Source organism: Hypanus sabinus, chromosome 8, assembly GCF_030144855.1.
Source record: "Hypanus sabinus isolate sHypSab1 chromosome 8, sHypSab1.hap1, whole genome shotgun sequence".
In the NCBI taxonomy this organism is placed as follows: domain Eukaryota; kingdom Metazoa; phylum Chordata; class Chondrichthyes; order Myliobatiformes; family Dasyatidae; genus Hypanus; species Hypanus sabinus.
Window position 1 is genome coordinate 26,250,630 of NC_082713.1, and position 14,657 is coordinate 26,265,286.

Consider the following 14,657-nt stretch of genomic DNA (forward strand, 5'->3'; position numbering starts at 1 on the left):
TCTTAAATATTCCAATGAAAGTGAGAATTTGGAGGATACAGTTGTTGATAGCATTGTATGAAAGCAGTGCATTTTCTGCACTTAAGTATCTGCACTAATTTTGTTCATTTTACAGTCAATCAAAAGAATGTAGTGGTTACCCATCATATCCAATGATGACAGTGAAACCTGTGGAGGTGAGTTTTTAAAGTGGAAAAGCCATTGCACTGTGACAGTTCCAGTCTCTCCACTTCAGAAGTCTGGGTCCAGTGCTACAACTAATTGTCACAAACTGGGGTTTTCCTTGGTTGCAGCGGTTAACTTCTGTGCCTCATCATGCTCTTCGCTCTCCATGAAGCATTGCAGAACTGCAATGTTGACTTCACTGTTGATCTCATCCACCCAGTCCACCAGAGGTGACTTTACATGCTAGGACAGAAATGTTCCTACTTCACCAGGGTAGGAGGCTTGCCGGCAACCCTTGCCCTATAAGACCCTATATCAGAACAGTATGTATTTCCTGATGCACTCTATTTTCTGCTCTGTTGTTTTCTCCTTCCTACTTCTTTTTGATTTGAACAATTTCTAGAAGTACAGGTAGAGTACCCCTTATCTGAAATGCTTGGGGCCAGAAGTGTTTTGGATTTTGGAATATATAAAAGTAAAAATTATTACATGGCATTAATATAATGAAAATATAATGTGTACAGGCTAACAAAAGCAGCACAGCAACATCAGGGAAAATACCTGGATCAGTTGTTGAACAACAACAAACAACGGCACGCTTTCAGTCTCCAATTACAATGCCATGATTTGATTAAGAGGTTACACTATGCTGTATTTGTATTTTACATTTTTTTTAGATTTGATATAAGATATCAAAACAAAAGATTGAATTTTAATTCCAAGTTAATATAATGAAAACTACATAAAAAGTCACTTTTATTTTAGCGCAATAATGCACTGGTTCCTATTACCTCAATCATGGGATTTTAGGTGGGGATGAAACACAAATTTCATGCAAAAATAACATGTTTTGTAATTACCAAAGGCGTGATGATCTTTGCTTAAAAAAGATAATGCTGCACCAAACATGACAACTACATCAGGTCTTAGAAACTTGAGGGTGAGAGTACATCATCACTGCAGATCAGGGACCTGAAAGCAGATGATCTTGGGATGAGGAGACACTGTGCTGTTTCTTCTAGTGTTGTCTGCCTCATTAACAAAGTTCAAAGTACATTTGTAATAAAAGTATGTGGCCCAATTAACAGCGGGAGCAAAGCACAGTGATGAGGTTTCTCACAGGTCGGTGACGCTTGTTTAGAAGGAGAACTTAGCGGGCATTCGGACATTCCAGAGGCCCGATCAGCACTGGGAGCAGAGCACTGCAAATTAAACAGAAGTACAGAAGGGCCAAAAGTCATTGTTGGGAGTTGGCTAGTGGTAAGAGTAGGAGTGTCAGGCTTTAGCTCAGAAGAGCTGTTGGCTCTGGGTAAATTTCTGTTAAGGTTCCCTTTTTTTCTCTCTCTTGCTGTACATAGTGTAGTAAATGGCCGTTGTGTGCTCGTCATGCCAGATGTTGGAGTCCTGAGACCCAGAGTCCCCCAGGGAACTACATCTGCGTGAAGTGCATCCAGCTGCAGCTCCTTGAAGACCATGTAGGGATCTGGAGCAGCAGCTGGATCACCTTCAGCTGAAAGGGGAGAGCGAGGAGATAATCGATCAGAGTTACAGGGAAGTAGTCACCCCAAAGTTGCAGGAGAGGAGTAGCTGTATGACTGTCAGGAGAAATGGAAATGTGAATAGGCAGTTAGAGCACAGCACACCCGAGGCCTTTCCCCTCAAAAATAAGTATACCATTTTGCATACCGTTGTGGGGGATGACTTCCCAGGAGAATGACATGGAGACCAGGTTACTGGCACTGAGCATGGTTTCATGGTGCAGAAGGTAGAAAGGGAGAAGAGGGAAGTGGTAGTGATAGGGAACTCAGTAGTCAGAGAAACAGACAGGAGATTCTGTGGATGTGAATGGGATACCTGAATGATATGTTGCCTCCCAGGTGCCAGGGTCAGGGACATCTCAGATCATGTCCACAACATTTTAGAGAGGCAGGGAGAGAAGCCAGATGTCTTTGTACATATTGGTACCAATGAAAAAGAAAGAAAAAGCAATGAGGTCCTGAAGAGAGAATTTAGAGAGCTAGGCAGATAGCTGAGAAGCAGGATCTCCAGGATAGTAATTTCTGCATTGCTACCTGTGCCTCGTGCTAGTGGGGATAGAGACAGGATGACTTGGCAGATAACTGTGTGGATGAGAAGCTGGTGCAGGCAGCAGGGCTTCAGGTTCTTGGATTATTTGGATTTCATCTGGGGGAGGTATGACCTATGCAAAAGGGACGGGTTGCACCTGAACCAGAGGGGGACCAATATTCTCGCGGGCAGGTTTGTTGGGGAGGGATTAAACTACAGTAATTTGGCATGGGGTGGGAACTAGAATGAAGGGACACAGGATAGGATGGTTTGTAATAAAGCAAATATAGCATGCAGTCAGACTGTCAGCAAGGGCAGGAAGGACAAAACTGTAGCCTGCAGGGTGACTATCAGTGCACTAGAAGTGCAAAATCAAAAAGAGTAACAAATATAGCACTCGAAGTGTTATATATCAATGCACAGAATGTAAAAATAAGGTGGATGATCTTGTTGCACTATTACAGATTGTCAGGTATAATGTTGTGGCCACCACTGAATTGTGGCTGAAGGATGGCTGTAGCTGGGAGTTGAATGTCCAAGGTTACATGTTGTATCGGAGGGATAGGAAAGTAGGTGGGGGGGAGGGGTGCTTGGCTCTGCTGGTACAGAATGACATCAAATCAGTGCAAAGATGTAACACAGGATCAGAAGATGTTGAATCCTTGTGGGTTGGGTTAAGAAACTGCAAAGGTAAAAAGACCCTGATGGCAGCTATAACAGGCCTCCCAACATCAGCCGCGACGTGGACCACAGATTACAAAAGGGAATAGAAAAGGCATGTCAAAAAGGGAATGTTATGATAGTCATGGGAGATTTTAACATGCAGGTCCATTGGGAAAATCAGGTTGGTAATAGATCTCAAGACAATGAATTTGTTGAATGCCTCAGTTGGCTTTTTAGAGCAGTTTGTCATTGAGCCGACTAGAGGATCAGTTATATTGTAATGTAATGAACAATATGTAATGTATTATGTAATAAACCAGAGGCAATCAGGGAGCTTAAGGTAAAAGAGCCCCTAGGAACCATTGATCATAATATAATTGAGTTCAACTTGAAATCTGATAAGGAGAAAGTAAAGTCTGATGTAGCAGTATTTTAGTGGAGTAAAGAAAATTACAGTGAGAGAGGAGTGAGCCAAAATAAATTGGTCATCCTGCCAGCCGAGCGGCAACGGAGCGAGTTTTTGGGAAAATGAGGAAAGTGCAGGACAGATGTATTACAAAAACAAAAAAATACCTAAATGGAAAAATAGTACAACCGTGGCTGCAAGGAAATCAAAGCTAATTTAAAAACAAAAGACAGGGCATACAACAAAGCAAAAATTAGCAGGAAGATAGAGGATTGGGAAGTTTTTAAAAAAACTATAGAGCAGCTAAAAGAATCATTAGGAGGTAAAAGATGAAATATGAAAGCAAGCTAATAAACAATATCAAAGTGGATAGTAAAAGCTTTTTCAAGTATGTAAAAAAAAGAGAGATGAGAGCAGATATAGGACCACTAGAAAAAGAGACCAGAGAAATAATAACAGGAGACAAGGAAATGTCAGATGAACTAGATGAGTATTTTGCATCAGTCTTCACTATGGAAGACACTAGCAGTGTACCTTATGTTGTAGTGTGTGAAGGAAGAAAAGTGAGTGCAGTTGCAATTACAAGGGAGAAAGCGCTCAAAAAGCTAAATGACGTAAGGGTACATAAGGCACCCAGACCAGATGAACAGCACCTTAGGGTTCTGAAAGATGTAGCTGTTGAGATAGTGGAGGCATTAGTAATGATCTTTCAAAAATCATTGGACGCCAACATGGAGCCATAGGACTGGAAAATTGCAACTATCACTCCACTCTTTAAGAAAGGAGGAAGGCAGCAGAAAAATTATTGACCAGCAGTTAGCTTGACCTCAGAGGTTGGGAAGATGTTGGGAGTCAATTGTTAAGGATGAGGTTATGGAGTACTTGATGACACAGGACAAGGTAGGACAAAGTCAGCGTGGTTTAATAAGGGAAAAATCCTGCCTGATGAACCTGTTGGAATTCTTTGAAGAGATTACAAGTACGATAGATAAAGGGGATACAGTGGATGTTGTATATTTGGACTTTCAGAAGGCCTTCAACAAGATGCTTCACAAGGCTTCTTACCAAGTTAAGAGCCAGTGATATTATAGGAAAGTTACTAGCATGATTAGAACATTGGCTGCTTGGTAGGAGGCAGCAAGTGGGAATAAAAGGATCTTAGTCTGGATGGCTGCCAGTGACTAGTGGTCTTCCGCAGAGGTTGGTGTTGGGACCACTTCTTTTTATGTTGTATATCAATGATTTAGATGATGGAATAGATGCCTTTGTTGCCAAGGTTGCAGATGATATGAAGATTGGTGCAGGGGCAGGTAGTGTTGAGGAAACAGGTAGGATGCAGAAGGACTTAGACTGAATAGGAAAATGGGCAAGAAAATGGCAAATGAAATACAATGATGGAAAATGCATGGTCATGCACTTTGGTGGTAGAAATAAATGTGTGCAGACTATTTTCTAGATGGGGAGAAAATCCAAAAATCTAAGATGCAAAGGCACTTGGGAGTTCTTGTGCAGAGCATTCTAAAGGTTAACTTGCAGGTTGAATTGGTGGTGAGGAAGGCAAATGCAATCACAAACAAGAAAGTCTGCATATGCTGGAAATCCGAGCAACACACACAAAATGCTGGAGGAGCTCAGCAGGCCAGGCAGCATCTATGGAGGAGTACAGTAGACATTTCGGGCCAAAACCCTTTGGCAGGACTGGAGAAAAAAGGCTTTGGACTAGGTTTAAAAGGTGGGGGAGAGGGGAGAGAGAAACACAAGGTGATAAGTGAAACCTGAACAGGGAGGATGAAATAAAGAGCGGGGAAGAGACAGAAGACCATGTAAGAAAGAAAAGGGGAAAGGAGCACCAGAGGGAGATGGTGGGCAGGCAAGGAGATAAGGTGAGAGAGGGAAAAGGGGATTGGAAATGTTGAAGGAGAGGGCGGGTGGGGGGGCATTACCAGAAGTTTGAGAAATCAACATACGTGCCATCAGGCTGGAGGCTACCCAAATGGAATATAAGGTACTGTTCCTCCAACACAAGTGTGGCTTTATCATGACAGTAGAGGCGGTCATGGATGGACATATCGGAATGAGAATGGGAAGTGGAATTAAAATGGGTGGCCACTAGGAGATCCCACTTTTTATGTTAAGTTTTTTTCTTGTTAGTGCATAGCTAGTGCGCTGAGAATGGATCTGGAGGTAGCGGTATGTTCCTTGTGTGAGATCTGGGGAAATGGGAGACCATTAGACTCCCTGATAACTACATCTACACAAAGTGCATTGGGCTACAGCTCCTTAGGAAAAAGTGTTAAGGAAACAGAGCTGCAGCTTGATGACCTTCAGCTCATATGGGAGAATGAGGAAGTGATGGATAGAGATGATTACTTCCCTGTAGCTCCTAAGTTGCAGGAGACAGGTGCCTAAGTGACTGTCAGGAGAAGGAAAAGGAATAGCCAACCAGTACAGAGTAACCCTGTAGCAGTTCTCCGCAATAACAATACCACTTTGATACTGTTAGGGGATGGACAACCTATGGTGAGAATCCGCAGCGACCGGGTCTCTGGCACTGAGTCTGACTTTATGGCTCAGAAGTGAAGTGGGGAGAAGAGTAGTGCAGTAATAATAGGGGATTCCATAATTAGAGAAGCGGAAAGCAGATTCTGTGGACATGAAAGAGGATCCCGGGTGGTATGTTGCCTCCCAGATGTCAGGGTCAGGAATGTCTCAGATCAGGTCCACTGCATTCAAAAGGGGGAGGGTGAACAGCTGGAAGTTGTGGTACTTGTTGGTAACAACGATATGAATATGAAAAAGGAGGAGGTCCTGAAGAGAGAATATAAGGAGTTAGGCAGAAAGCTGAAAAGCAGAACCCTCAGGGTAGTAACCTCTGGATTGCTGCCTGTGTCACCTGCTAGTAAGGGTAAGAATATGTACATGACGCTGGAAGAACTCAGCAGGTCAGGCAGCATCTGTGAGGAAAGAGTAGCCAACGTTTCGGTCTGAGACCCTTCATTAGGGTGTAGCGTGGGTTACGTGGCTATGCTGTACCTACGGCGATCATTTGATGCAGAAGTATAAATCAGCCTTATCTCATTCCACTGACTGCAATTTTGTCCAATTATCATCTTGTCTTTCCTCACAGTCTCTCTACACACTGTATCTACAGTACTGTATACCAACTGCCCAAATCTTGTCCCTATCAATCCGGTTCACACCCCCATGCCAAATTAATGTAAATCCTCCCCAACAGCTCTAGTAAACCTGCCCCCCTCAGGTTCAGGTGTAACTTATCCTTTTTATACATGTCATACTTTCCCCAGAAGAGATCCCAGTGATCCAAGGATCTGAAACCTTGCCCCTGCGCTGATCCTTCAGCCAAATCATCATATGTGCCACACATAAGGCTGCTTAACAAAATAAGCTATTAGCTATTAGAAAGCTATTAGAAGATTCACTGACTGTCAGCAGGCAAAGAATGGAAATAAAGGGGAGCCTGTGCTAGTTGGCTGCCAGTGACTACTGGTGTGATACAAGGGTTAGTGTTGGGACCACATTTTTTACACTGGATAAATGAATTGATGGTTTTGCACAGAGTGTAGTGAGCACCTGGGATGAACCTCCAGAGGAAATGGTCAAGATGGGTAGCCTGACCTCAGCAGGTGAGGAGGTGTTAGAGTTGATCATTAACGATGTGGATTTGGGGTACTTGGAAGCATGTAATAAAACAGGCCAAAGTCAGCATGGTTTCCTTAAGGGAAAGTCTGCCTGACAAATCTGTTGGAATTCTTTGAGAAAATAACAAGCAGGGTAAACAAGGAGAATTGGTGGATGTTGTGTACTTGGATTTTCAATTGTCCTTCAGCAAGGTGCCACACATGAGACAGCTTAACAAGAGCACATAGTATTACAGGAAAGATACTAGCATGGATAGACTGTTGGTAGGAGACAAAGAGTGGGAGTAAAGGGAGACTTTTCTCATTGGGCTGCTGATAACTAGTGGTGTCCGTAAGGGTCAGTGTTGCGATTGCTTCTTTTTACCAGACCTGACTTGGATGATGGAATTGATGGCTTTTGACAATAGACAATAGGTGCAGAAGTAGACCATTTGGCCCCTCGAGTCTGCACCGCCATTCTGAGATCATGGCTGATCATTCACTATCAATACCCAGTCCCTGCCTTGTCCCCATATCCCTTGATTCCCCTATCCATCAGATATCTATCTAGCTCCTTCTTGAAAGCATCCAGAGAATTGGCCTCCACTGTCTTCCAAGGCAGTGCATTCCACACCTCCACAACTCCCTGGGAGAAGAAGTTTTTCCTCAACTCTATTTTAAATAACTGACCTCTTATTCTCAATCCATGCCCTCTGGTACTGGACTCTCCCAACATCTGGAACATATTTCCTGCCTCAATCCTATCAAATCCTTTAATTATCTTAAACGTTTCAATCAGATCTCCTCTCAATCTCAATTCCAGTGTGTACAAGCCCAATCTCTCTGCGTAAGACAGCCCTGCCATCCCAGGAATCAACGCTGCACTTCCTCAATTGCCAGAATGTCCTTCCTTAAACCTGGAGACCAAAACTGTACACAATATTCCAGGTGTGGTCTCACCAGGGCCCTGTACAAATGCAAAAGGACATCCTTGCTCTTGTACTCAATTCCCCTTGTAATAAAGGCCAACATTCCATTTGCCCTCTTCACTGCCTGTTGCACTTGCTCATTCACCTTCTTTGACTGATGAACTAGGACTCCTAGGTCTCTTTGCATTTCTCCCTTACCTAACTCTACACCGTTCAGACAATACTCTGCTCTCTTGTTCCTGCTTCCAAAGTGGATAACTTCACATTTATTCACATTGAATGACATCTGCCAAGTATCTGCCCACTCACCCAGCCTATCCAAGTCTCCCTGTATTCTCCTAACGTCCTCTTCGCATGTCACACTGCCACCCAGTTTAGTATCGTCAGCAAACTTGCTCTCATGCCCTCATCTAAATCGTTGACATAAATCGTAAAGAGCTGTGGTCCCAATACAGAGCCCTGTGGTACCCCACTAGTCACCTCCAGCCAGTCTGAGAAACACCCATTCACTGCTACCCTTTGCTTTCTATCTGCCAACCAGTTTTCTATCCATGTTGAAACCCTGCCCCCAATGCCATGAGCTCTGATTTTACTCACCAATCTCCTATGTGGCACCTTATCGAATGCCTTCTGAAAATCTAGATACACTACATCCACTGGCTTACCCTCATCTAACATCCTTGTTACACCCTCAAAAAACTCCAACAGATTAGTCAAGCATGATTTGCCCTTGATAAATCCATGCTGGCTCGGCCTAATCCTATTACTGCCATCAAGATATGCCACTATTTCGTCCTTAATAATGGACTCAAGCATCTTCCCCACGACTGACGTTAGGCTAACAGGGCGATAGTTCTCCGGTTTCTCCTTCCCTCCCTTCTTGAAAAGTGGGATAACATTAGCCACTCTCCAATCTTCAGGAACTGATCCTGAATCTAAGGAACATTGGAAAATGATTACCAATGCATCCGCAATTTCCTGAGCCACCTCTTTTAGAACCCTCGGATGCAGACCATCTGGACACGGGGATTTATTAGCCATCAGTCTACTCATCACAGTTTCTTTCCTAATGTCAATCTGTTTCAATTCCTCTGATATCTTATGACCCTGGCCCATCCATACATCTGGGAGATTGCTTGTGTTCTCCCTGGTGAAGACAGATCTAAAGTACGCATTAAATTCTGTTGCCATTTCCCTGTTTCCCATAACAATTTCTCCCAATTCATTCTTCAAGGGGCCAACATTGTTCTTAACTATCTTCTTTCTCTTCACATAGCTAAAAAAGCTTTTGCTATCCCCTTTTATATTCCTGGCTAGACTGAGCTCATACCTGATTTTTTCTCTCCATATTGCTTTTTTAGTTAAGATCTGCTGTTCCTTATGTTATGATCCCAGCCCCCTCCTTTGTGAGAATCGCAAGAGCACCCGTCGAAGGGGGGGGTCAGTAGACCCAGTAGGAGAGAGAGAGAGAGAGAGAGAGAGAGAGAGAAACGTGCCAAATTGCACGTCCCACCCGGGATGCAGAATAAGACGACAGCGACTATTGTCTCATGGAGACCACGTGAAAAGCCCTCGGGCAAGGTGGGCTAGTTGTGAGAGAGATTGCATCATCCCAACCTGATTGACACCTGCGACCCCGTGAGGAAGTATAAAGGAGAGTCTCAGGGGGACAGCCCCCTCAGACGCACCAAGAAGACACGAGAGAGTGATCCCGCAGCAGCGGGAAACCATTCTGAAGGAAGCCACGAGTGTTAGATTCCGGGATTGGAATTTGTGGCTGGAATCACAGAAAACCGCTTTTAATGAACATCGGGGAGAGGAAACCAACGCTCCCCCGATTTCACGGAAGCTTCATCAAGACTCTGCAAGTTCTTTCTCTTCTCCCCCAATCTCTCTCTCTCGGTCGCCCCACGTGAAACCCAGCAATTTTCAAAGGGCTGAGGCCTGCAGACTTTCTGAGTGACTTTTATATTTCCAACAGACAATCTATTAACCCCTAGACAACAGCAGAGCTCAATTCTTAATGATGATTATTACTATACCCGCGCTTTAGGTTGAGTGTTGACGATGTGCACTATCTGAATGTATGTATTAACCCTACTTTTGTGTCCCTTTATAAATAAAAACGTTTGAAAATAGTGACATCAGACTTCAACGGACCTCTCTATCTTTGCTGGTAAGTTCTCCAGTTATGGGATTCGTAACACTTAAAACTTCCTCAATCATCTGTATTCCCACTCATCTTAGCCCTGTCATACTTCTTTTTCTTTAATGCTATACAATCTCTGACTTCCTTTGTCAACCACTGTGGCCCCTTCCCCCTCTTTGAATCCTTCCTTCTCATTGGAATGAACTGCTTTTGCATCTTTTGTATTATGCCCAAGAATATCTGCCACTGCTGATCCACTGTCTTTCCTGCCAGGGCATCCGCCCATTTAACTTTGGCCAGCTCTTCCCTCATGGCTCCGTAGTCTCCTTTATTTAATTGCAACACTGACACCTCTGATCTGCCCTTATCCCGCTCAAATTGTAGATAAAAACTTATCATGTTATGATCACTACTTCCTAATGGCTCCTTTACTTCAAGATCACTTATCAATTCCTGTTCATTACACATCACCAAGTCCAAAATAGCCTCGTTCCTGGTTGGCTCAAGCACAAGCTGTTCCAAAAATACATCCCTTAGACACTCCACAAACTCCCTATCCTGGGGTCCAGCACCTACCTGATTCTCCCAGTTCACCTGCATGTTGAAATCTCCCATAACAACTGCATTACCTTTAGCACATGCCAATGTTAACTCCCTAATCAACTTGTACCCAATATCCATGCTACTGTTTGGGGGCCTGTACACAACACCCATCAGGGTCTTTTTACCCTTACTGTTCCTCAGCTCAATCCACACAGACTCTACTTCCCCTGTTCCTAAGTCACCCCTTGCTAAGGACTGAATTTCATTCCCCACCAACAGGGCCACCCCACCCCCTCTTCCCATATTTCTGTCTCTACGATAGCACGTATACCCTGGTACACTCAATTCCCAGGCCTGATCCCCTTGCAGCCATGTCTCCGTTATCCCAACAATATCGTTGTTCCCCATTTTCATCTTAGCTTCAAGCTCATCTGTCTTAATTCTGACACTACGCGCATTCAAATATAGAATTCTTAGCCTATTCCTCCTCTCTTTGCTTAAAACACCGTCTATTGTACCTAACCCAGCTCCTTGAACTTCCATCGGGCTAATTGCACCTTGAATTTTGATGACCTTCTCAAGATCACCCAAACCTTCTACACATTTAACCCCATGCTCCTTCTGACCAACCCTCTGTACATGTAACTTTTCCAACACATGTTCTGTCTCACCTTTCTCCTTTACACAATTTATATTTGGGAAACATGTATTCCCCACCTGTCCCTTATCCTTCATCATATCATCTTCTCTCGTATTCTGGATCCCTGCCCCCTGCACATCTAGTTTAACCCCCCCCCCCCCCCCCCCCCGAGCAGCACTGGCAAACATTCCTGCAAGAATGTTTTCGGCAAGTTTGCAGATGACACAAAGATAGATGGAGGGGCAGGTAGTGTTGAAGAACCAGGAAGGCTGCAGAAGAACTTGAACAGATTAGGAGAATGGGCAAAAAAGTGGTAGATGGAATACGGTGTTCGGAAGTGTATGGGCATGCACTTTGGTAGAAGAAATAAAATAAAAGCACTGACTTTTTTTCTAAATGGGGAGAAAAGGGACTTGGGAGTCCTCATGCAGGATTCCCTCAAGGTTAATATGTAGGTTGAATTTGCAGTGAGGAAGGCAAACACAACATTGGCATTTATTTCAAGAGTACTAGAATATAAAAGCAAAGGTAATATTGAGGCTCCACTTGTCGGGGGGGGGGGGGGGAGAGAATGTCATTGAAACCTATCGAATGTTGAAAGGATTAGACAGAATGGAAGTGGAGAGTATGTTTCCTATGGGGGGGGGGGGGGGTGTCTAGGACCAGAGGACACAGCCTCAGAATTGAGGGACATCCATTCAGAGTGGAGATGTGAAGGAACTTCTTTAGCATGTGGATGGCGAATCAGTGGAATTCATTGCCCCAGAGGCTGTGCAGCTCAGGTCATTAGGTGTATTTAAGACCAAGATTGATAGGTTCTTGATTAGTAAAAGTATGAAATATTACGAGAAGATAGGAGAACAAGGTTAAGAGGGAAACGGAATAGCAGACCTGATGGGCCAAATGGCCTAATTCTGATAGGTCTTATGGTCTAAATCGAACATGGAGGGGAGGGACTTGAAAGCTTATGGGACAAATAAATGTAGACAAATGGGACTAGTAGGGATGGATCAGTTGGGCTGAAGCACCTTGTTCCATGTTATGTTACTCTGACTTTACCTAATTCTATGGTTCCAAAGATAATCAGAAGCTCATTTTAGTTCACCCACTATTTGAAAGAACTCATCATCTGTCTTTGAAACTTCTTCTATTTCCAAAAGGTCAAGTTGCAAACAAATGTTTTAACGAATTTTAGAAGCAATGCAAATCCATATAGTGCTGTTACCATGTGCCAGCCCAACAGCCTTTGACAACTTTTCATAATAAGGTATGCTAAAGGCAAAGATATATATTTTGAAAAAATGTTTTTTAAAAATTATCAAAGGCAATAATGATTTTATTACCATTGGACCTATTTTGTAGAAGAATCCAGCCTAAGAATTATAATTAGGAGCAATACTTAAAATCGTTTCGCAACATACTTGTTTTAGCAATAGTTAACCTTTGACCCTTAAATGTATAAAAGGTACAAATGAGGTGATGAAATTCTGAAGATACATGCTGCTCATATTACCAAGGTTAATACTTATTATTTTTACATATCTTACCTTCAACTGACCATTATTCACAAGCGAAATGGAGCATCGTAACTAACAGGTTTATCATCTCTAAATAACTAATGAAAACCAGCACCACGTCGGAGTTAAACATCAGCATGTATCAGGAAGCACATTGCTTAAAGAAATAAGATTTAACTATATTAATTGAAACAATTAAACCGCTAAATGTGTCACATCGATTTCCCGGTAACAATAGAAGCGACTGCATACGGCTAAATCCAAACCTCACAGGATCTGCCTCATGCAATTTATGTTCAGCACCAACACAAACTGAAAATAACGGGCATAAAGGACGTCTTCCGTTCGCAACAAAGACATAAAGTTCTCGGTAAACCTTTGATAAGCGAGGGATTAATAGCTGTCATTTGATTCAGTATGACACGCTGGAGATTTCTATAGCTTTTATCTAGATCAGGGCATTCTCAGCCGGATACGGTGGGCAGAAGCAGAGAATCGAAACCGTAGTGACTCTGATGTTCACCAAGTCACTATAACTAAAGGACAGGGGGCTCCTACTGTCCAGATCTGACTGGAGACGCCTGCTGTCTAGACCCAACCGGCGGCAGACCGTTTCATCCACGGTGTCCCGGACAGATCCCCATCGCTGGCGCTGCGCAGACCCGGCCAGCTGCTCGATCCCCCGGGCGTCCGCTGTCCTGAGCCGGCCGGTGGGCAGGCAGCTCCCTTCCCATCCGCAATGGTCCGGCCAACACCGTCCTTCACACAATCTTCGCCACATTCCCACCCGCTCACCTCGCCTCGTCGCCTAGTCCGATGCCTGGAGCTCCAGAGTACGTGTGCCGAGCTGGCGGGCTGCAGGAGGAAAGCGAGCCGGCGCCTGTGGAGGGAAACACCGCACCGTAACGACGCCCACAGCAGCGCCATCTTGGACAAGGGCCCGCTGCATGATGGGACGGCTCCCTTCACGTGACCTCCCAGCTCAAGGGACGTTCCGGGGAGCCTGGCTGGGAGATGTGTTCGTACCGGCAGCGAGAACAAGTACTACTGCTCTGGGAGTAGACAGATGAGTACAAAATGGAGCACAATAACAGTGCGATACTATTGGCAGCATTGTTACAGGGAGAACGAATGTTTTAAACATAATTGCACTGGGAGTGTGAGATTAGTATAAAATAAAGCATGATAATCGGAAGGTATTATTGACAGGAATATAATCCGAAGTAACATACAAAGCATTATTACAGGCTCAATAATGCCCAAAGCATTATAACTGGGACAATAATACTTAGAGCATTATTACCAAGAAAAAACAGTTTAGAACATGATTGCTGGGTATATTATTAAGTGAGTTATTACTTACAGAAATAAGACTCTTACAACTGGGAGTATAATGCTTTAGAGCTGGGAGAAAAAATGTTTAGTACATTATTACAGTGTTCAGTAGGAAGAGTACTGCTATTATTGCGAGAATAGCTAAATGAAAATTGCTCGCAGCAGTAACATCACTGCTATAAGAAAGTACTCAGAATATTTGTATTGGTGTAAAGTATGATTGTGAATAATAACAACATTACTAATAAATAATACTCAGAGCATAATTACTGAGAGAAATACACTACTTCTAGAAGGCATTCATGCCGGTTACAGCACAATGTGCAACATCAGCTGCATTTCTTCATGGAAGTTTTTAGCGCATCTTTGAATCTAATGGTCCTCTGTTGTTGGTATCAACTTTTCATCTCCTTTATCTTTGGCTGGAAATTCAATGGTAGTTCTGTGAACATTGTGACTATAGTACTCAGAATATTATTAGTGGTAACAAAGTTGGACATAATCTTATTAGTAGTAGTTTTAGCTAAGCTATAATCATTAACAACAAAAATGCCAGGAGGATTGCAGTTACATAGAAACATAGAAAACTCAGAGCACAGTATAGC

General features: G+C 43.4%; 1 protein-coding gene and 1 long non-coding RNA gene across 2 annotated transcripts in view; one reads left to right on the forward strand and one right to left on the reverse strand.

The window, feature by feature from the left end:
- LOC132397991 (uncharacterized) overlaps window positions 1-10,513 on the forward strand; it is a 70,269-nt gene extending 59,756 nt beyond the window's left edge. Inside the window, exons 5-6 of the long non-coding RNA XR_009513502.1 lie at window positions 116-176; window positions 9,230-10,513. This is a non-coding gene — a long non-coding RNA (uncharacterized LOC132397991). The remainder of the gene's footprint in view (window positions 1-115; window positions 177-9,229) is intronic.
- abcb7 (ATP-binding cassette, sub-family B (MDR/TAP), member 7) overlaps window positions 1-13,678 on the reverse strand; it is a 56,908-nt gene extending 43,230 nt beyond the window's left edge. Inside the window, exon 1 of the mRNA XM_059976850.1 lies at window positions 13,513-13,678. Coding sequence (XP_059832833.1) covers window positions 13,513-13,644 — 132 coding nt within the window. The 5' untranslated portion in view covers window positions 13,645-13,678. The remainder of the gene's footprint in view (window positions 1-13,512) is intronic.
- Window positions 13,679-14,657: the final 979 nt, after the last annotated feature.